Source organism: Brachycentrus maculatus, unplaced genomic scaffold, assembly GCF_059751285.1.
Source record: "Brachycentrus maculatus isolate JH-2025_06_01 unplaced genomic scaffold, ASM5975128v1 h1tg000378l, whole genome shotgun sequence".
Taxonomy (NCBI): domain Eukaryota; kingdom Metazoa; phylum Arthropoda; class Insecta; order Trichoptera; family Brachycentridae; genus Brachycentrus; species Brachycentrus maculatus.
In genome coordinates, this window is record NW_028281127.1 from 1,335,811 (window position 1) to 1,360,236 (window position 24,426).

Below are 24,426 nucleotides of genomic sequence, written 5' to 3' on the forward strand. Positions count from 1 at the left end.
AATGGAAAAATAGCGCAAGTAAGTAAAACAAATAAAAAAAAATGTTTAAGAAGAAATCAAGTTTGTTACAAAATCACGCTGTAATAATTACATATTTATACGAGTATGCTTATACGGGAAATTTTGAAATACATTCAGATGGCATATTATTTTTGTATAGTAACGTAAGGCGAATTATAAGTAGATAATAGTCTGCTATTTTTCGACTGTTATTTGCTAGTACCGCGACCGTGGCGTGTGATAAAGTATTGTGAAAATTTCGTCGATTAAAAAAATTATCACTCAATATAAATCTTTTTTACTCGCACCACATCTGACTGCGTGCAGCTTTGAATTTTGCAATTCTGAACAACAAGGTTGCGCACTACACAGAGAACATGAAAACACTCGAGATTTTTACCTTGCATATTTCTGTGGCATCACCTAAGAGTTAAGGAACACTTACATATTTTATGAATACTTGGTTATATCCGATTTAAATAGAAAAAATAATCGTATGAACAAGTGTAACTTTATAATAAACATAAAAAAGTTTTTTCGGGGAATAGATGTCTATTAGTTATTATGGATCGAATTTACGTTCTTTTAAACCAAAAAAAAATACAATTGGCTGTTGAAAAACCTAGCAGTAATTACGCTGTTGGGTATCTATAGTAACATATTGGAAAACAAAATAACTAATGTCATTTACGAAGAAAAATTGTTGTTGGCACCAACAAAAATAATATGGGTGTTATATATATATAGTTACAGGTACTGTAAAAAATGGATCGATTTAGAGATTGTTCGAGTGATAGAATTGGGAACACTTTGTACTAGTAAGGGCCGTGCCACGATTTACGTTGGTCGAGTCGGCATATCTCTGTTTATTCTTTACATTTCAAGAATTATTATCACTTCACAAATGCGCGAAGCATAAACATTTGTTCAAGTTGACAAATTTAATTAGTGGAATAGCGGAAGTTGGCTAGTTTTCCGGAAAGTGACATATAATACATACAACCTGTGAGTATTTTCTTACAATTATAATATTTTCACACAATATCAATTAATAATACTGAATATTAGTTTGTTGCCTATGTGTATTTTTACTAAGGTTACGTCGTATCCTTTTAAAGCAGTGGTAGCCAAACTTTTGATTATTGCAGGCAACCTGTTTATTTTAAAAAATAATTATATTAATATTGGCGGTGGTCTACGAATATCGTAAACACGGGAAATCGAATTTAAAAAAATCGTATGAAATAACGACTCTTTATTATGGTCGTTATTGAATTTGGTTTTTGGATTCGGTTATTTGAGTACACAAAGTTGGTTGCGTATTGAATATTTCCAGCTTCGAACAGTTTACGATTAACATCGCAATTAAGTAACCGAAAAAGAAACAGTTACCTATCAGTCACATCTCTAATCGTATGGTGATTATAGAAAAGCAGTAATTTAAAATAAGTTAAAAATAATAATAACATAGATGAGACACATATAGAGAAAATGATAATTTCTTCTAACAAACTTGTTAGTTTATAAACAAAACAATATGTTATTTTATCTTATTACTAGTTGTACCTAGCCACGGTTGCAGTGGCTTAGTCTGGTTAGATTCAATTTCGTTACAAATTCAAATAATAAAAAAAAAACTTGACAAATAAACGAATGAGATTCTTTTGTCTTTCCAATTTTAAAATTGATTGAAGAAAACTGTGATGATGTGAAAATAATCAAGCTTTTTACTAAAAACATATTTATTCGAATATCATTTAAATATTCATTACAATGCCATATTTTATCATTTTGACAAATTATATAAATATAGATTGTAATTACGTAAGCGCAAAAATTGTTTCGTCTAAGTAAATTTGGAAATTAAAAAAAAATACCGTCAAAAAAGGTGCCGGAACGCCGTACCCGTTCTCGTTTATGCCGATTTTTTTACAGAAACCACCATGCAATAACTCTTGTAAGTTGTATCGCAATCCGTTGAATAATATAGGAGTCTTTAGAGGATAAACATACAAACAAACATATTTTTTTTTATATGTGTACGTCATTGGCGTGAACAGAAAATTAATAAGGGTAGGCATTAGAGGTGGGTAGTAAGGTAAGCTAGGTACTATTTAGTAAGGTAGGGTAGGTACTGGCTGCATTTTTATATGTCACGCGGGTAAATTAGGATAGACACTGCTTTTCTGCCCATATGGAATGCACGCCCCTGGCATAAATAGATTAATGTGAACAAAGTTAATGAAAATGAATATTGAGTAATTTTTTTTCGTACCAGAGGAAGCACCGGAAACATGATTTGTATATTTTCAGCAAGTTTTTCATATTGTACATATAAGGCAGGGGAGCGACTAGGTATAGTTACTCGGTCGACCAGTCGACTACTGTCGATGCTTTGATCACACCTGTGTTATAGAATGAGCTATTAATAAGTAAATAATAACTTGTTTCTTGAATAACTCAAGTAAAAATATGTCCGCCTCCATAGTGTAGATGTGCTTGGCGCGTTGGAAATCCCAGGTTCGAATCCCAGGGGGGGGGGGTCAAAATAAAGGTGATTGATTTTTAACCCTAATATTTATTTAATATCACCTTGGACTGGTATCTGAAGAGCAGGACCGAGTTTTTGAGTAACTAACACAGACACTGTTTCTATACGCAGTGGCCTATAAGGGTCAGAAGCAAATGAAGGAAAAAACCTCGTTCAATTTAAATTTTTTTTAATACTTAAATAAATAAATATAAAAAAATACAACACAATCGGTATAATTCATGCTGAAATATAAAAAAGAAGGGATTAAAGGATAATTTTGAACTATCTAGGTATATTTAAATTTACGAGAAAAAACGAAGACTTAGTAACGACAGCAAGTGTGAGGTCATTAGTAGTTTAGACCTCAAAAATAAAGATTGCAAAATTTTCAACTTCTGTTAGTTGGTCCTTGTTGTCACCGCAGAGTTTACGTACCCTGTTGATGATTTTATATTGCAATCGGGGAACCGACGAATGAGAGATTTTTCACGCATTTGTATAAATTTTCCGAAACCATGATGTGCGTAATAATGCTATACGACAACTAACAAAAATACTCTATTTTAATAAGAAAATTTCAGCAAACGAAAAAGATAAATTAAATTATTAATATTTCAGAATTTTGTAATGAGATTTAAAAAAAAAAAATCTATAAAGAGTTATAGATATCTAACAAATCATCACGTTGTTTCTCCGCAAGGGTAGGCAGAGAGAACAGAACGCCACACTAATGTGTATTGCAAACAATTCTACATTAATGAATCTCCTCATACATACCTAACGATTATTCCGACTCTTCATCTGATTACTTTCAAGTATTTGAAATACTAGATTATTCCAAGTTTTCCTCGGTTTACCTCTGCTTCTATTACCAACCACAGTCACCTCATTTTTTTACTATTCTTGCTTCACTCATTCGATTCTCATGCCCAAACCATATCACCAAATCGAATGAGTTATATGTATTTTTAATTTAAGTTTTATAAGGCACAAACTACTATTTCTCAAAATCGATTGTGACACGTATTTCGATGGATTCCGCATTATTTTTAACATCGTAGAACGACGTGGGATGCATGAAAACACAAGTCACAAGAGGTTTTAAGAAATACTGGTATTAACCTAGCAACAAAATATATTGTAAATGGATATACATTACGACAAAGTGACTGCCGAATCAGTTGTATATACTATAACCATAGTTAAATCCAAGGCAATTTTAACGAGATTTATTTCGCATATCACTCGAGAGACAGAAGAGCCTCTGGCTGCAGTTTGTGAACTCCATATGCTTCACATAGGAAGTGGGTTTGGAAAAAAAACGATAATCCTCCCTAATGAAAAAAGCTTTATTCTTAGGTATGAAAAATTATATACGGGAAATGGCCACCCCTACTTTAAGGTTGAGATATCAAACGTACAAATTCAGAACGCTACCAGCCGCGGTAGGAGCCAGACGTAACACCACGCACAATTTAAAAAATTATGCGTTGTTTTTAGATTTTTTTTAGATACCTATTGAATTTTTTTTTAAAATTATTTCAACTCTTTCCTTTCAATAACTTTTCTTTTCAAAACCATTTAATGATTTCGAAGAAAAACTAGTTTTTTCAGTACAAAAACGGTGTTTTAAGAAATAAATTCAATGGCATTAAATGTTATCTGGATTTAAAGAAAATTGAGTTGCGATTTATCGTATATTGAGACTTAAGCTATGTTACATTTTGAAGAAATTTCTGGACGACATACCTTGTTTATCAGATAGCACCAAAAAATCTCAAGAAATACGAAAATCGGGCTAACATTTGATGAGTCACCCTGTAACATGCGAGTGAAATCGCAAGCAAATAATAATTATTTTTAACCTTACAGCTCATGAAAATCGCGGTATTTACGGTACGACATACGACTTATATGACATGTAAAAAGAGTAATTCAATGTTGCGATTGCAAAAATCATACCAAGATGTTAATTTCAATAACCCCCGAAATGATTTATATATATATATATATATATATATATATATATATATATATATATATATATATATATATATATATATATATATATATATATATATATATATATATATATATATATATATATATATATATATATATATAAATGTATATATATATATATATAATATATATATATATATATATATATATATATATATATATATATATATATATATATATATATATATATATATATATATATATTTATATATATATTTTTTTATATATATATATATATATATATATATAATTTAAATCACATGTTCAGAAATTTTGTCAAACATTTATATTAAAGTTTCAATTTATTCTCAAGTTACACGTAAAATATAAAAATACGTTTTATAACATTTTAGACAAAATACTCGTGTTGCATATTTACATAAATATAAGCAGAATTTAAAGGCAACCGACGATGTATGTATTTAAGGAGAAATTGATCTCAACCGTTTTGGGAGCTTTTGAAACAAACGCAAATGTAATTTTTTTTTAACAATTAAATTAATTTAAGTCTAAATAATTTTGAAAAAATTGAGGTAAAATATCTGTGAATAGAGGTAGAGAAGGATTAAAATTGTAATGATACATTTAATGTTACAAATGACGTGAAAATTACAATATTTTATCATATTTTATGGTCTCGGTAGTGAGTATTTTATTTTATAATTTTAATATAAATGTATTGCGTACGAAATATTGGATAGGATTATCTTGAAAAATAATGTTACTCATGTTTCAAGGATGAATAAACGCCCATTTTCACGATTATTTAACTCTAAAACAAATGATTGCTGAGAGTTACTTACGAATAACAATTACTAAATACATTATAATTACCTATTTTTAAAATGAAAAGGTTTTCCAGCATTCGTTGAATCTTTTGGTTTCGTTTGCTTATTGTACGATATTTTGTGTATGGTATTATATTCGCCTATAGTCGCCTAATTTAAAAATCCGCCAGATCCAATTTTATAAGATTTTAAAATAAATGTTCTATCGGAATGCCAATTGTGGGTTTTTTTGTTTAAACTATTTATATACATGAAAAACCTACTAAAAATACTTAAAAACAGCGTTGTATTTCAAATTCCGCTATATTCATGAAACCTTCCCTCTGACCCATATCGGCCAGAGAGCGGGGATAGGTCAAAAATTAAGATGACGTCATTTTCGGTTTGTGTCTCGTGTTTTTTTTTAAAATACTGAATAAAATTCCAAAAAATGGGAAAATTCTCTATTTCACAATATTTTATCCAATGATAGACAAATCTTTGAAACACAAATGTTACCCGGAGAGTTTTGCATTTTTTGTAAAATCGACTTACATGGCGGATTTTGAAAGTAGGTGACACATATAATATATGGCGACTAGAATGGGATATTATTTTACCATGCATCAACGAGAAATGACGTAGTATGTTCTAAAAGACGATCCAAGATAATAACCAGTACCGATATAATTACGTTCTCGTTATAATTGAATTCTACCTAAAGATTTATTCAGTCTACTCTTTCGCTATACTTTTGGGTATCTTCAACTCATAGGTACCACATTTCTTAGGCAATTATTTTTTTTAGAATAGACCAACTCACTTACTGGGTGGGCAATAGTTAGATTTTTTGTTTGTTTTTGTTTCATGGCTGTTTGTTTTTTTATCAAAAAAGAGAAATAATTGTGTTTTACTATTATTTATTAAAATACTACTATTTCATACTATTTCTGTGAGCCTAAGCGGCTCATTATTAGAAATAGGTATCAATGTGGTAGAGCGGGTTCGAACCGAGAAACTTTGACTCCATGAGTCCGCGACACCATAATATATTGAGATTCATAAAACGATATTTTTTCATTCAACATTGTTCAGAAATCGAGAACCAACGGTTCAAAGTACACTTTTTCCAAATTTCTACTTTTTGGTGAGTAAAGTTTTGATAAATATCGGGTTGCACTTTTATAATTTTTGAATACACTGTTATCCACTGTAATTTACTATTTTTATTATTATTTAATATGGTTGCAAAAGTTTTATTTTATTATTTTAATGAATTTTCTAGACATTTCTACTTTTACATTTTTAAAATTAATAACGCAGTTCTCTCGGATATAGAGACTAAGCTCTTCTGCTTGGGGAGGGACTTGCACTTATTATATATTTGTTGGTAATATAATTAATTTTAATTATGTTTTTTTTCATTCTTAGATTATTATGAAAAACGTTATTTAAATTTAATTTTAATTAAATAAGCGACCAATTAACTTAGTGTAAATTCGGTCAGTGGTATATATATACCTACCGCTGAGGACATTTCTTGGGTCCCTGTCAACTTTTTTTCCTTCTGTCGAAATTTCCATTGATTGATTATTGTAAATGGGGATTTTCGCCGGTGACTATGCCGTATACAATAATAATTGTGATTTATGTAAATGAATTGTGCAGGAATTGTATAACTGAGCGCGTACAGACGATTTCAATCAATCGCGCTCTGTCTGCTGAGGACTATGGACGTGTTGACACCGCTAGTGAACAAATTCCACTAGTTTGTGACAGTTCTCTGTGTAATTAGCGGTTATATGTATTTTGTGTGCCGGCTTTTGATCGTATCCACGAGTAACACACGTGTGTTTGCATTCTGAAACGGGTTCATACGAACGAAATACGCACGTGTTCTCGTAGTAAGGTGAGTTGCGTTTATATTATCATCGTTGGGAAATTATAATGCATTTCCTTTGTTTTGATTGTCCGACCTTACTTTATAAATCAATAAGTATACATTTTTATTTACTCAAGTATTTTTCTTCGCCTCCGTAGTGTAATGTTCAGCACACTTGGCTCCCGTACTGGAGGTACGGGTTCGATTCCCAGGACCTATTGTATATATTATATAGGATATAAGTGATTTTTTCACTCTAAGATTTTTTCAATATTACCCTGAACTGGTACCTGATGCAAAGGGCTGATCACCTTTCCTTTGTGTGTTAACGATCAAGATAACACTGCGTTTATATGATGCAGTGCCCTATGCACCATCGGGTGCGGATGAGGATTTGAAGACGAATAATAAATTTTCTCAAGGGACTCGTATAAATTCGCAGTGTAACTCAAACTAGTACAAGTACGGGTCAATCCGTAGTGCTCTAGTCATTGCAGCTATTTTTTTTATTATTGTATCCTACTTTTCTTCCAACATTCCTCCACTATTTTTTCCCCATATAGCAGATTTTACTCTGAGCTCCTTCACTTATGTTATCTGTTTCTAATCAAGTACATATTCCATTTCTTTACCCCATGATCTCAAGAGAGCAGGACTGATCACATTGCCTTAACGTTAGCGATAAAGTTAACACTGCGTCAATCCGATACTGTACCCTATTGCCTCTTAAAATAATACACACATAATACATATTAAAATCAGTATATTCCACATTTTTTTTTCATTTTCTTTTTAGTTGTCATTTATCCGCATCGAGGGGTGCATTAATCACCGCATCAATTACTGCAGCGTCATCTTAATCGTAAACAACTTAAAGACAAAGTTAGATCAGTCTAAACATTCACCTGCATGCTCAAGATAATATTACGTTCATTAAATACTGTTTTTTTTTAAACCCTTATCCGCACCCCAATGGTGCATAAGGCACTGCATCAAATAAACGCAGTGTTATCTTGATCGTTAACACATGAAAGAAAGGTGATCAACCCTCCGCTTCAGGTACCAGTCCAGGGTAATATTGAATAAATATAAGAGTGAAAAAATCACTTATATTTATTTGACCCCCCCCCCCTGGGAATCGAACCCGGGACCTCCAGTACGGTAGCCCAGCATGCTAGACCGTTACACTACGGAGACGGACATCATTAAATATTAAATTGCAAAAAATGTTTTACGTACATCAAATATTGAAAAGAGGAAGTGATTACATCAATGCAAAATAATTATGTATCAGAAAAAAATAATTGCCTTCACCGGGACACGAACCCGGGTCTTTCAAATGTCGCGAGATGTTCAAGAGAGATTTTTTCCTTTTTATTATTTTTATTATAGCTTGGTTTGTAAATTACCGACACATACCCATAGGAGGTTGAAAAACGGGTTATTATTTTAATATTTCTGTAATAATTATGGAAATAAATTATATAAATTATGGTGTCGTATTAAATTTTAATTGTATGCACATCTTTTAAAAAAACATAAGTGTTACGTACGCGAATATTGGAAATTTTAGAATTCTTAAATGAAAAAATAATATATTTTACTTGAGAGGCTTTACTGAATATGTTCAGTAGTTTTATTTATTTATTTTTATGTCATAATGACTTTAACAAAAAATATTTGAAATGCATATCAGTACAAAGCTGTCTAATTATTTCTAGCAGTTATTTTTTTATTGGGATGGCGATATCATAAATGTAAAAATATTACGGCATATTTATCATTCATTTCTTGACGTAGCAAGTAAAGTAAAACATAGATTAAATAATATATTAATAATTATTTTTAGTCGAAAGTATTTAAAGTAGGTACATATAATTATGAATTACAAAAGCTCACAAGTCGATTTATCAATCGTTATTTTTTTCTTTTTACCCTCATCCGCACCCAATGGTGTATAGGGCACTGCAATTAATTTGTGAAATGTCAAGTTGATCGTTAAATATTATAAGGCAAGGTGATCAGTCTCACGCTTCAGGTACTAGTCCACGGTAATATTAAATAAATATTAGAGTGAAAAGTAACTTATATTTATTATGACCCCCCCCCCTAAGAATTGAACCCGGGACCTATATCACGATAGCCAAACGCGGTAACCACTAAACACGGAGGCGGACAAGTTATAAATGCTTCAATATGAAATAGGTACTAGCTCTCTTCTTTGTATGACGACATCTTCTTCTAACTTTTGTCGCACCCAATGGTGGATAGGGCACTGCATCGTTTCGATGTAGTGCTATTTTGATCGCGTATATTTATTATGACCTCCCTGGGAACCGAACCCGGGGTCTCCAGCACGATTACCGAACACGTTAACCAGCATACTACGCAATGGGACAAACGTATGACGGTGCAGGGACATAAAAATATACAAAAGAGATAAAAAAAAGCTTTCGGGAAAATCCCTGTCGGTAAAACCTGTGTGATGTTATGTACCTACGCGGTGTCGAAGTGTTGCGAAAAACCCAACGCACGGTGCATTAGCTCGCGTGAATGATTGATATGTTTTGTTTATTACAACAAACCATCAACGCATGGGATGTGGGCATTTATATCGCAGGAATAAATTGGTGATTTCATCGATACCGTAACAAAAGAAATGTTTCAAACCGCGAACCGCAAACCGCCGCCATTTGCCGCGTTTGTCTTTTTTTATCACGTCAATTATGACAATAATTCTCGTCGTCCTTAACACGGTTTATCGTGTCATGAAGTTATTTCATCATTAGGATAGGTCACACTATAGACATGGGCGAACGGGTTAAAAAACCGAATTAAATAAAAACTACTTTTAAAGGAGTCATTAATTATTAATCTAGTCTTTGGATTTAATTATTTATAGATACTCACGCCAATCAGCGCAAAAAATTAGTTGCTTATTGCGTATTTCTTCTTCTTCAAACCCTTATCCGCATCCCAATGGTGCATAGGGCACTGCAACATATAAAGGTAGTGTTATCTTGATCGTCAACACATGAAGGAAAGGTGATCAGCCCTCCGCTTTCGGTACTAGTCCAGGGTAATATTGAATAAATTGCGTATTCTAGATCCTAATATACTTGCCCATTCGGCTTCAAAAACTTATATATATATATATATATATATATATATATATATATATATATATATATATATATATATATATATATATATATATATATGTATATATATGTATATTTATGCATATATATGCATATATATGTATATATATGTATATATATGTATATATATATATATGTATATATATATATGTATATATATATATATATATATATATATATATATATATATATATATATATATATGTATATGTATATATATGTAGATATATGTATATATAAATATATATATAAATATATATATATATATATATATATATATATATATATATATATATATATATATATATATATATATATATATATATATATGTATATATATGTATATTTATGCATATATATGCATATATATGTATATATATGTATATATATGTATATATATATATATGTATATATATGTATATATATATATGTATATATATATATATATATATATATATATATATATATATATATATATATATATATATATACATATATATATATATATATACATATATATATATATATACATATATAATTATATTGATATTTCAATAAAGATGGAGAAAAATAAGGAAGACTGGGCATTCACAGGGCTTACGACTTCTTATAGGCTGGTTTAAGTGAACGCACCATTCTACGAGTCGAACGAAATCAAACTGGTGACCCCATCGTGAAATCAAACAATGTTGTAATTTTTAACGATCCTTACTATATTAATTATTATGATCGTTAAACTTCACAAATGTTTTTTCTGGAACAAACGTATGAACGTGTTACGTATGTACATTAGTTAAAGGTCACGCCATTGTATACTTTGTTTTGCCTCGACAGAATTTGTTAAAACAGCTCAGAAAATGTAATTTGACGAACAATGACCTATGCAAATTTTAACTGCTTACTCAACTACTCGTAGGTATATTTACTTCAGAATAATATGCCTAACGTCTGCTTAGGCTACTAACGGAATCAACAACAATAATACCAATTTTGGATAATTGATCAAGCGCCATTTTCTTAAAATTACAACCTCAAGGGCGCTTCTTTGTGATTCAATTGGGGAAAATGAGATTGTGGGAATGATTTAGCTAAAAAATGCGTTTTAGTTTTTTTTCTAAAGATTCTATGTAAATAATATCTACCAGCTTTGTGATTTTCCCTTTTATAACTTACCTTTGCTTAAAAACACTATATATCTTATTATAAGTTAATCATAATGTCGACCGGTTTCGAAGTAGACAGCTTCTTCCTCAACAGCCAATTAGTATTGAGGAAAAACCTGACTGCTTCGAAACCGAGCGGCATTATAATTATGTTAAAATAAGATACGTAGTGATTTTGAACAAAGTTATTTTGTAAGTACTTTCCAACTATTTGGTTTTCTCGTTTATAAACGGGAAAATCAAAAAAATTGGTAGATATTGTTTAGAATCTTCAGAAAAAAAACTAAAAACGCATTTGTTTGTTAAATTATTTCCTCAATTTCATAACAATAAGATACAAAGTGATTTTAAGGTTTTGTTGCAAGTTAAACTATTTAAGTACCTATCTAATAATGCTTCTGTGAAAATATTAGGTGTTATGTGTAAAAATGTGAGTGAACTACACTAAATTATCGATTTGTTTTTACCTTGAGAGAGTTAGGTTACATATGTAAATAAAAGGATGAAATAGGCACATTATTGTATGATATCGGTAGTGGTGTGCTTGCAATCGATATCCATTCAAATATTTCATTATCTCTTTAGAGTAAATGCGATATCTAAATGTTTTAATAAAGCAATGTTTTTTGTTTCAGTGACATTACTATTATTATTGTATATGTGCAATATGTTACATACATATATAAAATATATTTTTGTTGATAAAAAATTGAGACTGCTTTTTATCGGACACGTTTCAAGAAACTTCCACTAGAGATTTTTTTTTAGACGAGTAAAGCTCATGTCTACCGTACAATTTTACTAGGAGTTTTGATTCTTTAAATAAGCTCTGATAGAACAGTGTGCTTTAAAAAGCCAAAGAATAATTAGTATTTTTGTATCAAAATATATTGGACATTTAAAAATAAAAAGAAAATAGGGTATGAAAACTGTTAACGGCGATACAAGTGACAGGTCGACGGTGCGTCGCATATCCAATAATTTCCAAAATAAGATATTTTTCCAAGTTTAAGATAACTACCTTCGTAACCTGTACAATTTTGATTTGCGATTCTTGAAATAGGCGACTATGAAGTACAGGATATAATGTTACATTTTGATATAACAGGAGCAATTTCAAGGCATGAGACTCATAACATATTTTGGTTGTCAATTTTTCGACAGCGAATTTCAAATAAAATAAGGGCCAAACATCTTAAATGTGTTTAAATGTCCCTATACCGTTTACTTTGTTTTTCTTTTTATTTTTTTTTTAAATTGCAATTATTAAACCATTTAAAAAAAATCATTTTACCAATACGCCCACAAATGGTGGAAAGGGTTACAAATATAATAAAATACTATTTCTTATTTCTCCGTTTCCATCATGTGTTCGATTTCCAGGCGGGTCAAAATAAATATTAGTGATTTCTCTAATACTAATAATATATTAATAAATAATATCACCCTGCACTGGTACCTGAAGCGCATGAATGATCACATTGCCTTCGTGTTATTAAGGATCAAGATAACAGTGGGTCGCCAGTTCGATTCCCGCCAATTGCAAAATAAAATCGTGAAATATTTATTATTTATTTAGTCTGCGTATTTGTAACGTATAATTGATAAATACCCTTTTTTAATTAATGTTTTACTCAGTAAATACCTCTATTTCTTAAAATCTACTGTGACATGTGTTTCGATGCATTCCGCATCATTTTGAAGCGATCTTTGCAGTGTCCTTGCATCGCTTCAATGATTACTATTTTTTCACGTTCATGGGTATAGTTATTTTGTACTGATTTACCAAAAAAAAATCTAACAAATGTAATTTACTTTTACGATGTATTTCCTGAGAAAAGGTATAAACGTTATTATTTATTTCTCTTTCGTACACAAGAAAATATATTTTATTTAAATTTTACTCGGCAAATAGCACTTTCAATGACACGTGTTTTGATGCATTCAACATCGTTTGATAATTGGTAAATATCAAATAAAATTTGAATAAAAAAATGGATAAATATTACTACAAATAATTGCCGAATCAATTGATGAAAATGTGTTAACATTATTGATTTACTGTTAAATCAAATAAGTGGTTACGCGGGAAAGTTTGTGTATAATGTACCTATATCCGGTTATGGTGAGAAAAGGCTTAGAGTTTTTCAAGAGGCAGGTATTTCAAAGTGCAAACAAAAGTTTAACCTGTCTGAACTTTGAATCTTTTGTTTGTATATATGTAACCGATTCATACGCGAAACGAGCATTATTAATGAACATTTATTCCCAAAGCGAATGCGGGATTATTGTTATTCGATACACATCTTTGCAGAATGAATAATGTCCCCAAACAAAGAGCGATGTTATGCTAATATTTTTGAAACAATACGTTAACTTTGACAAATCGGTGTTGTCGCGACATTGTTTTTGGCCTCGAGTGCATGTATTGGTGTACTAACACACAGAAACTTAAGTACTTAGTAGCTTTAAAATAGCAGATGACAATACCTAATTAGATTTGTACAGCTAATATTTTTACAACTTGCAATTACACGAATTACACGGACGTAAATAGAGCTGCTACAGTTGATACGTTAATAATTACCGTGTTGATTTTGTGCACACGAATAGTCGCCGTAAAAATTATCCTTAGCCCACAAATTATACAAAATGAACTATTTGCGTTATGGTAAATAAACTAAGAGAAATTTAAACATCTACGTAGAAAATAAAACGAAAAATCTATTATTCTTTTTCTAATCTTTATCCACGTCCAATGGTGCATAGCGCACTCCTTCGCACTAAATCAGTGTTATCTTGATCGTTGAACACGCGAAGGCAAGGTGATTAGCCTTTTGATTCAGGGTAATATTAAATAAATATTATAATAAAAAAACACAAAGAATGTATGTAACATTTTTCTCGTACTGTTTTACATACTAGGCATGAAAATATATATTTTTTTATATAAACTTATTTGTTACGACTAGTTTTATATTCACTGTATTTTAAATGTGTCCAATTTCGTTTTCACAAATTCTGGATTGGCTCCACTTAGAATTCTCACTAGAATATTGCAGTTATTAAAGTGATTACTTTATATTCAATGTAACATTGACCAGCCAAAGACGGGTCTAAGTCCTGTAAGTGCCCAAACTTCCATATTCTTCTTCATCTATGATAAGATATCAATAAAAAAATCTTGATGTTAAAACTGCTTAGTGGAACAAATCCTGAATTAGTGAATGAAAATTTTGACACTAAAAAAAATAGTAAGTTTTGGGTTAATTATTCTTATGAAGTTAAACATGTTAAGAATCACTGATTTAAGCTAATAAAGAAAGTATTTATTTTCCTTATTATTTTTAGTGTATTTATTATTACTTCACTTTAATTGAATACAAACAAAACAAAAAAGGAAAAATAAATATGGCGTTGTTGTAATTTACTTAAATATGTCAACCTAACTAGGTAACTAGGACAATTCTGATATACCAATCTAATCATATCAAATATTAAATATCTAATAATAATGATAAAGATTTTCATATAATGAAAAAAAATGTATGAAAATGTCCACCATTTGGAAATAAATACAGTGTTTTTATTGTTATTATTTTTTATTTCAGATTGTGAATGCATAATGGGGCATCTACATAAATGGGAAGTGACAGTACTTCAAATATTTGTACTGATGACTGCATTTAGTACAATTAAATCTCAGATGGTATTCCCCGATAACAGGGACAATTTGGACAATGGACAGTAAGTACAAAAAGATAATGTAAATCATAAATTTATAAACACAAATGATAAAATCATTGCCTAATTTGAATGTTGAATTTTCAGGTCAAGTTTGGTTGATATGGTTGAGGATATAAATCAACTGGGCGATAGTTCGGTAACCAACTCCATAAATCCAAACAATAATAGAAATGGTTATGACGGAGTACTTCCATACAATGAAAATAGAATAACCCACGGAATGTACAACTTCGCACTCAACTTGAATAAAGTTTTATTAAGAGAACAGAGTCAAACCAATATAGTTTTGTCTCCATTAAGCATAGCTGGTAAGAGTAAATTAAACACAAGTAAATATAGTTATAAAAAATGAGTCGTTAATTGACAAAAAAGAAAAATAATAAATAATACTAATAATAAAACCCTTATCCGCACCCCAATGGTGCATAGGGCACTGCGTCATATGAACGCAGTGTTATCTTGATCGTTTACACATGAAAGAAAGGTGATCAGCCCTCCGCTTCAGGTACCAGTCCAGGGTAATATTGAATAAATATGACAGTCAAAAAATCACTTATATTTATTTTACCCCCCTTGGGAATCGAACCCGGGACCTCCAGAACGGTAGCCGAGCGTGCTGACCATTACACTACGGAGGCGGACAAAAATAAATGTTTTTTCAGGATTTGCTAGAGGGGCTAAGTTTAATTTTGCCAATAGAATTTCATTAATTTCTTGGATTATTTAAGTATATCTATTGCTAAGGGGTTAATAGCTTCGCTGCCAACCCCTTCATGTGCGGGGTAAGGAGTGCAAACGGGGTGTCGACTCCGCACTTGTGTGGACTTGCACCCTTATACATATTTCTTTGACTCAGTTTGCCACTGGCTTTAGGTTTGGCGTGTTGTTTTGCAGTTGGCAGCGAAGCTGTTAAAACATTTACTAAACGTGGTCGTTCATGGATGATCGGATCTTAATGATCCATTCATATACATTGCTTGAGTGACCGGATCTTAGTGAAGCTCGAATGCTGTATCGTTTACTGGCTTAAAATAAGGTTTCTCATAATCTCAACCTTCTTCCTTTTTGTTGTCATTAGTACTATTTCCCCGGCTGACGGCAAAATTTCTGAGCGAAGGGTTAAAAAAAAAATGTGAAAGTCTCAGATATGATTTCCAGAGGGGTAGAGATAATATAAGTGATTTCTCACTCTAACAATCATTTAGTATTATCCAGGACTTGTATCTGTAGGACTGATCCTTTTGTCTTTATGTGATTAACAATCAAAATAGCACTAATTCAAATCGATGCATGGCCCCATGTGGATAAGTGTCGGAAGAAGAATACTAACATATGACACAGTTACTTTATTTATTATTATTTTTGACAAGCAAATATGAGGTGTTAATTTTTTTATAACATCTAATTTCAGGAGCATTAGCGTTATTGCTGCTTGGAAGTGTTGGCAAAACTTATTCTGAACTTGCAAATGCATTGGGATTTTTTAATGGTGTGTACATTTGACTATTAACAAAACATAAATAAATACTAAATGAGTTTTACCAATTATTTTTAATATATTGCGAGAGTCAAGAGCTATAATTATGTCAACATTTTCAGATATTTCGGAAAGTCAAGGCGTCCATCGAGAATTTGCATTCCTTATCGATAGAATAACGAAGAAAGGAGAACTACAAAATTATGGTACACCGAATGTAACGTATGGGAGTGGATTGTTTGTGCAACAAAACACACAAATCAGACCACAATATGAAGATTTTGTAAAATCAATTTACAAAAGTATGCTCATGCACCTGGATTTTAAATATAACCCAGCAGAAGCGCAGTCAACCATTAATAAGTATGTTTATGTTTATTTGATTAGATGTGGTCTGAAGGATGGAACCATCTCAATAGATAAAAAATTTAGTCTTTATTTAAGAGCTTGCCTGCAGATATAAAGATAGGGAAGGATTATAAAAAATGCATCACAAACACCCAGATCAATTGAAAAAAATATTTTAAAAAAAGTTAATTTTTCAATTACAACTGCCCAACAGTATATTTACTGGCCACTAAGGGAAGCTCACAGTGTTAAATAAATATTATTTGTTACTCCGTGGTACAAATCTTGGAATGCATTTTTTAAACCGAAAATTTAAATATACTTATATCAATCAAAAGAAGGAATTAGCTACAAAATATTTTAATAAAAATAAAATGGTTAAAAAATCAAAATATTGCGTAGTAATGTGTTGAAAGTAATTGTTTTTTTTTTCTTGGAATAGTGAAAAAAAACTTAGCATAAGCAGTGAAAAAAATAGTATTTTTTCTGTATGGGAAATATTTCGATTTGTTTTTAATGATTATTTTTGCTCTATTATAATACTTTGTTCCGAAATTTACGTGAATTTTATTTTGGAAAGACCAAATTCTTTGTCCACCTCCGTAGTGTAATGGTCAGGACGCTCCGCTACCGTTCTGGAGGTCCCGGGTTCGATTCCCAGAGGGGGGGTCAAATAAATATAATGGTACCTGAAGCGGGGGGCTGATCATCTTTCCTTCATGTGTTAACGATCAATACTGCATTTATATGGTGCAGTGCCCTATGCACCATTGGTTGTGGATAAGGGTTTGAAGAAGGAAATTCTTAGATTAGATTAGATTATCCATGTATGAGTTAATAAACTATTTAATACTCATTCTTTATTAAAAAAAAACTATTTTTTACTCTTTATTAAATTATTTCATTCAAATGATTATTATTTTATTTTTTAACAAGATCTGAATATTTTTACGTAACATTCTGATTACTTTCCAGATGGGTAGCAGATCTTACTAATGGACGGATTCCAGAAATAATTTCTAACCAACCATCACGAGAAACTAGAATTATCATCGCAAACGCCCTGTACTTTAAAGGGCAGTGGGAGAAACCCTTCTTAGATGGTGCAACAAGGAGGTAAATATTATTGACACAGAGAATGAAACATTGTAAAAAATTAATAAAATCACAACAGGACACAACGTGTGATGTGTGCTCAATTTTTTTAGGTGTAAAAAAAAAATATGTATACAAAACATTTGGCCTTTTTTATAACCTAAATTCTATTATGACTGCACTGCACGGTTATTATTTTTAAGGATTTATCTACAATTTATAATATTATGATTTTTAAAAATAAGTATATTTTTTGTTTTAATTTTGCAGAGCAGAATTTATTCTTGACAAAAGATTTCCAGATCAAACTATACAAATTGATTTAATGGCAAATGGAGGTTTTTTTCCATTTCACAGATCAAAAGAAATGGGTAAGTTTTATTTTCTTTTAGTATTTTTGACAAATGATCATAATTTTAACAGATAGTTAAACAAAATTAATTATGAATTTTCAGAATGCATGATTGTGGGACTGCCTTATAAAGGAAACAACACAATTTTATATGCGATAAAGCCATTAGATGCTACAAAAAAAGATATTGCTAGAATAGTAAACGATTTGACACCCGAATCATTGGACAATCTTATCAGAAGTGCTAAACGGCAAAGTACTATTGTAACCTTTCCAAAGATGAGGCTTTCCTCTAGCTATAACCTCAACAATGTGTTAAAAAATATGGGAGTTCAATCAGTATTCTCAAGCACGGACTCCAATCTGGCTCTTCTATCCCCTGCACAAGTACCGAGTTCGCCTTATACGCAAGAAAAAAACTTGGAATCAAATGGAAAGGATGGTGACTTTTTCATATTCACACGGTCCGGATTTGAACCAATGAAAAATGACTGTGAGAACATTTTTAAAAACAGTGGCTCATCAGGAAAGAGTTGTACTACCACTGAAATGATTGACAATAAGAATGTTACAGTTATTTACAAACAAATCGGCGATAAAGTGGGAAGAAGAATCATAAAAAGGAATGCGAGAATAATGAGACCGCGTCGTCAAATGGCTGTCGATACATGGAATCCAGGTCTATATGTTGATGACGTAATACACAAAGTAGATATTGACATAACGGGTAAGTTTAAATATTTGTGTTTTAATTATTTTCTAAAATACTTCAATTTCACACTGTTTCTGTGAGCCTAGGCGGTTCATTATAAAAAATAGGTATCAAATTGTGGTATAGCGGTTTCGAACCCAGAAACTCTGACTCGAGAGTCCGCGACACTAACCACGGGACCACAACCCGACATGATGTTAAGCGCTTTTATTTTTTGTTTTTATCTTACATTTAAAGGGTTTAAAACTAAAAGCACCTCAATGCAATACTTAAAATTTGGCAGTAACTAAAAACTTAAACAGTTTTAACCCCCTTTTTTTAAAATCCTATAAATGATTTAAAAAAAAACTTTAAGTAATTGAATCAATGTTTTCACTTTGTAATTGGATATCTGCATTTTCTGAGGTGCATATTTTAAAACAGTTATAAATTAGAATAAAATTACTAGAATAAATAAAAATGAAAATAATGTTTTGATCCACATTCAGATAGCATACAGTTTTATTTATCCATTTGAATATAAAATACACCTAAATATTTTTACACCATGGTGTAATAAAATAATTTGTATGTTTCAGAAACTGGAACAGAAGCGGGAGCGTCTACAGCAATTCTTTTGACTCGTGATGGGAGACGACCTGTATTTGCAGCCACGGAGCCATTCTTCTTTTTTATTCGAAACGAGGAATCTAAGTTCATACTTTTCAGCGCGATAGTTTATAAGCCAGAACCACATTCAGGATAAGTTAGAAACATAATCATCTATGATGTCATTTTCCAGTCTGACATTCTGCAACATGAGTTCAAAGTTATCTATGTGCTTATTGTAATAGATTTCAAACTGTAATGGATTTCAAACCAATTACAAACTTTAGACAACCTTTAGGTAAGCTTAAATAAAGGTTTGCCCAAAAGCTAAATAAATGTACACTTAGCATGCCTGACCACCGGGGTCTAATACATATACATGTGTTTATTTTGCACTATCATATAATGAATGCTGACTATCTTCCTGACCCAGCTTTACTCTGTATTTATTTGATTTTAAATTCAAAATATTGCAAGAGACATTCAAATAAGAGATATAACTAATTATCAATAATGCAGTCTCGGTATGAAAATTTAAAAGATCCCAACGATTATTCGTAGAAAAGATGTAAATAGATTATAGGACTCCTAAATTGACATTAACATTATACGAGTTGTTCAAAAAGATAGTGAGTGCATTTAGCGATATAGATTCAGTACATATTGCTTATTTGACCATAAATGATGTTTGATAGGTGGTTGATAAAGTAATCAGTGTGTTTCCTATAGATTTCTATATTTTAGTTTTAATTTATCAGTAAATAATTAAATACTGTATTTTAAATTTTGCTTAATGTAATCGGTCTGTTATTGTTATCAAAAGTAACAGTCCCCAAAGTGATCGCCATTAGTGTATTCCATTACATTATTAATTTAGAGTGGTTTGATGGAAACTTTATTTTCATTTAAAAGTAATAAATATCAACCACGCATATAAATGTGTTCGCTCTAGAAAAATTAAAAAGGTAATTTGTTATAACATGGAGGATTTCCGATACACAAAACTTTTGCATTAATTAATCAAACTATTAAAGTGTTATGATAAATATACAGCTATTTATTCACGTATTTGATACAAATTATAATATATTACAGTGTTTTTATATTTGAGATTTTTTTCAATTAAACCTTAATAAACCATTTTTAAACAATAAATTTTTCACCAAAGGTATGTTATATGTAATTGATAAACGGTCTTTATTAAATTAATATTAAAAACATTACAACAAAATATTAGAGCACATTCTTAGTAATGCTGTGAATGTTTCATTAAAAATATATGTAGGTACTTATATGCATTATACTTTATGGTTTATAAATAAAAAGTTTTTATCTGTTTTCCTGGATTACATTTATTCTATTGGCGAGTTGTTGTTTCCATTCCTCTTCAGTAATACTATGTGCCCATTCCGGAAATGAAGATGCGGGAAGACTAAAGTTTGCCATGGCTGACATCACCTAAAAGAAGGTAAACAAAATTCACGCTGATATTGCAGCATCAAAACACGTTCAATACATATTAATTATAAAGTATCAGAAATAAAAGATATAAATGGACAATTTCTATTAAATGCACTAGAAATGTGTATTAAAAACTATCTGAGATGTAAACACATGATAATTTTTTTTTTATGAAAGATTTTTCAATACTGATTTTCCAGATAAATGAATAAACATATTGAAAGTATTTTTATTTTTTGACATCTCATTAAAGATGAACAAGAATATAGAAGTCTGGGCATTTACCCGTAAATGCCCCGACTTCTATATTCTTCTATATACTTCTATATATGAAGGTCGTCAGCCCCGGCTGACAACCGTCATAGGCTGGTTTAAGTGATCACTTTACACACGTGTAACATTCACCAATTCTACCCATTATTGACAACCACACTACTTAAATTCTTGGAAGTTCTATATATATATATATATATATATATATATATATATATATATATATATATATATATATATATATATATATATATATATATATATATATATATATATATATATATATATATATATATATATATATATATATATATATATTACGTCGCTCGGGTATAGGTAATAATAACTCGTAATTAGGATGCAATCGGTTTATTCAGCAGGTCGCCATGACAGTACAACGGTACAATCACAAGTGTATGCAGTCTTCCCTGCCTCAATCTCATAAGGGATAACGTAAACATTCCCCGCGTACACCCCGCCCTGCCCCTAGCGGGCGCTTGGGGTCATAGTTCATGTTGATACAAATATTAAGCCGTAACATATATATATATATGAACCAATTTTGAAACATTGTCCTTGAATCACTAGAACTTCACTAGAGACATCAATCTATTGGTGAGATGAAAAGATATTGAAAGTCACTGGAACTAAGAATAAATGCAAAAATTTAAATCTTCATCTCCAAGCCTAATTTTTTTTCATAGACATGAAACCGAATCATACTTTGCCTTAATTTCTTGGTTACTTAATATACTTGGGTGTCTTTATATATTCTTAAAAAGTAAAAAAGGTATTTTTGTTTTAATATGTATGGAAGACTCTCCTATGGTGGGGAATATATTTCAATAAGTTGACACACTAAATCAAACGGCATACCCCACCCTTAATTAGTATACTTATTCAGGTTGGGGTTGATGAAAAAACCGCCCAACAATAATGTGTTAACTGAAATGCGTATCACGGCGTATTCACGGTTGTATCTAAACATGTTATAAGAATTTTAGTGGGTTATGAGGAAAAAACAATATGAGGAAAAAACAATAACCTGTATGACCTACGCGCACGAGAAAAGATATCTGTTCCAAAAATATTTAATGCGTACCAGATACACAGATAAATTTTTGTCAGGTTTCATACTGACAATACTTTGTGACAGCAAACATTGTGTTTTTTTTGCCTGTTTATAATAAATATGCCTGAAAATAACCCGAGAGTAGGGTGGTTAATTTACATCATATATACATATTTAGATCTTCTTACAGAAAACAAAACGTTAATTTTTTTCAGACTCATTTCGTTCTTTATGCATTCAGGCATCTCATCATACATTTACGGGATATTAAAAGGATTTTTTTCAAAATAATAGAATTATTAGGTACCTCCTGAGCTTTTTCAGAATCCATCTCAATATTAGCAAAATTTCTCGATCTCGTCCAGAGTTCTCTGGATATTTCCCTGTCAACAGATTCAATTGAAGGAATGTTTTGTTCAGGGACTTCATCAGGCGTGTTCATTGGTTGTGGTTCATCAATCTAAAACAATGGAATGATAGCATCATTACCAAAATACTGCCATTATTATTTGTGTTAATTTATTTTTATTTTTTATCATAATATTTGGCAGGGAAATGTTTAATAACATCGTTATTATATTGATAAACACTGTACACCCCAACTGCAAACTTTATTAGAATATAATGGCACTCAATAACAAAATTAAGCACACACAATAAGTTGTTTGATTTGAGATGTAAATACTTAGAAATACAATACAAATAAGTACTATAGGAGAACAGAAATGTCAGAAAATTGTTTTAATAATTTGTTACCTCTTCATCGTCGCTGCTGTCACTAGATACAAGGGAACCATTCCAAGGAATCAACTCGTTCTCATCACCTGGACCAAGAGGAAGAGGCGCGTACCCTTCATAATTATTCATTTCAACGTCTTCCCCATCGCTATCAACAGCTTGTTCTATAATATTACTGCAAATCGGAGGGGTGAATTCCTCTTGCAGGTTATCCGGCGGGTCTGGTGATCCATTATTAACCATTTTAACTTGAATACAAAATCGAAAAAGGACAAAAAATCACATTCAGCAAGAAATACGATACTCTCGATCTCCGACAACAGGCAAGTTTGACAATTGGACAACGAATTTGACATTTGAAAGAATGTTGCTAGTTATATTCAATATATTTTAAAATGTAATGTATGTATGTTTACCTACCATGCTGGAGGTCCCGGGTTCGATTCCCAGGGGATGTGAAAATAAATATTAGTGATTTCACACTTAATGTTTATTTAATATTACCCTGGACCGGTGTCTAAAGCGCAGGAGTGATCACCTTGTATTCATGTAATTAATGAGCACGATAACACTGCGTCAAAACGTTGCATTGCCATATGCACCATTGGGTGCAGATAAGGGTTTAGAAGAAAAAGTATCTTGTATAGTTTTGTGTGTATTATAAAATACAGTGTAGTGTGGTTGGTATATTATAACATATATAAGCCTGCACACTGTTGTATAAAAGCGAAATGTGGACTATCGAGCAGGCAGAATGGGGTGGCTGGAGGCGTTTGAAATGAAGTGCTACAGGCGCATGTTAGGGATTCACTTGTACGGAACGAAGTATTGCAGGGTTGGAGAGTCTAGTTGCTTACTAAATAAAGTAACAAAGCAGAGATCCAATTGGAAAGACCGTAATATAAGACACGAAGGCTAGCTTCTAACGATTGACGGCTAGCTTCTAACGGAAGGCATGTGCGAAGGCACAAACTAAAATACTATTTGAACCAAATTATCTCCGATATGCGTTGTAGCCGGTGCACCGAGTTGAAG

The 24,426-nt window shown here is 31.1% G+C and overlaps 2 protein-coding genes across 3 annotated transcripts; one reads left to right on the plus strand and one right to left on the minus strand.

Moving 5' to 3' along the window:
- Positions 1–872: 872 nt before the first annotated feature.
- On the plus strand, positions 873–21,185 carry Spn28Dc (Serpin 28Dc). 2 transcript variants are annotated; one of them, XM_088270261.1, is made up of 9 exons: positions 873–1,005; positions 15,140–15,275; positions 15,360–15,583; positions 16,687–16,764; positions 16,875–17,115; positions 18,076–18,216; positions 18,466–18,566; positions 18,651–19,274; positions 19,838–21,185. In XM_088270261.1, the coding sequence occupies exons 2-9, from the start codon at positions 15,154–15,156 to the stop codon at positions 20,002–20,004; spliced, it is 1,698 nt and encodes a 565-aa protein (XP_088126387.1). In that variant the 5' UTR covers positions 873–1,005; positions 15,140–15,153; the 3' UTR covers positions 20,005–21,185. The 2 variants fall into 2 exon arrangements, with proteins under 2 accessions (XP_088126387.1, XP_088126385.1); XM_088270259.1 differs by lacking the exon at positions 873–1,005 and adding an exon at positions 7,028–7,231.
- On the minus strand, positions 20,882–24,090 carry LOC148303256 (uncharacterized). Its single transcript, XM_088270262.1, has 3 exons — positions 23,410–24,090; positions 22,961–23,113; positions 20,882–21,305 (listed from the first exon to the last, which is right to left on the minus strand). Exons 1-3 carry the CDS (start codon positions 23,632–23,634, stop codon positions 21,177–21,179), a joined length of 507 nt encoding a protein of 168 aa, XP_088126388.1. The 5' UTR covers positions 23,635–24,090; the 3' UTR covers positions 20,882–21,176.
- Positions 24,091–24,426: the final 336 nt, after the last annotated feature.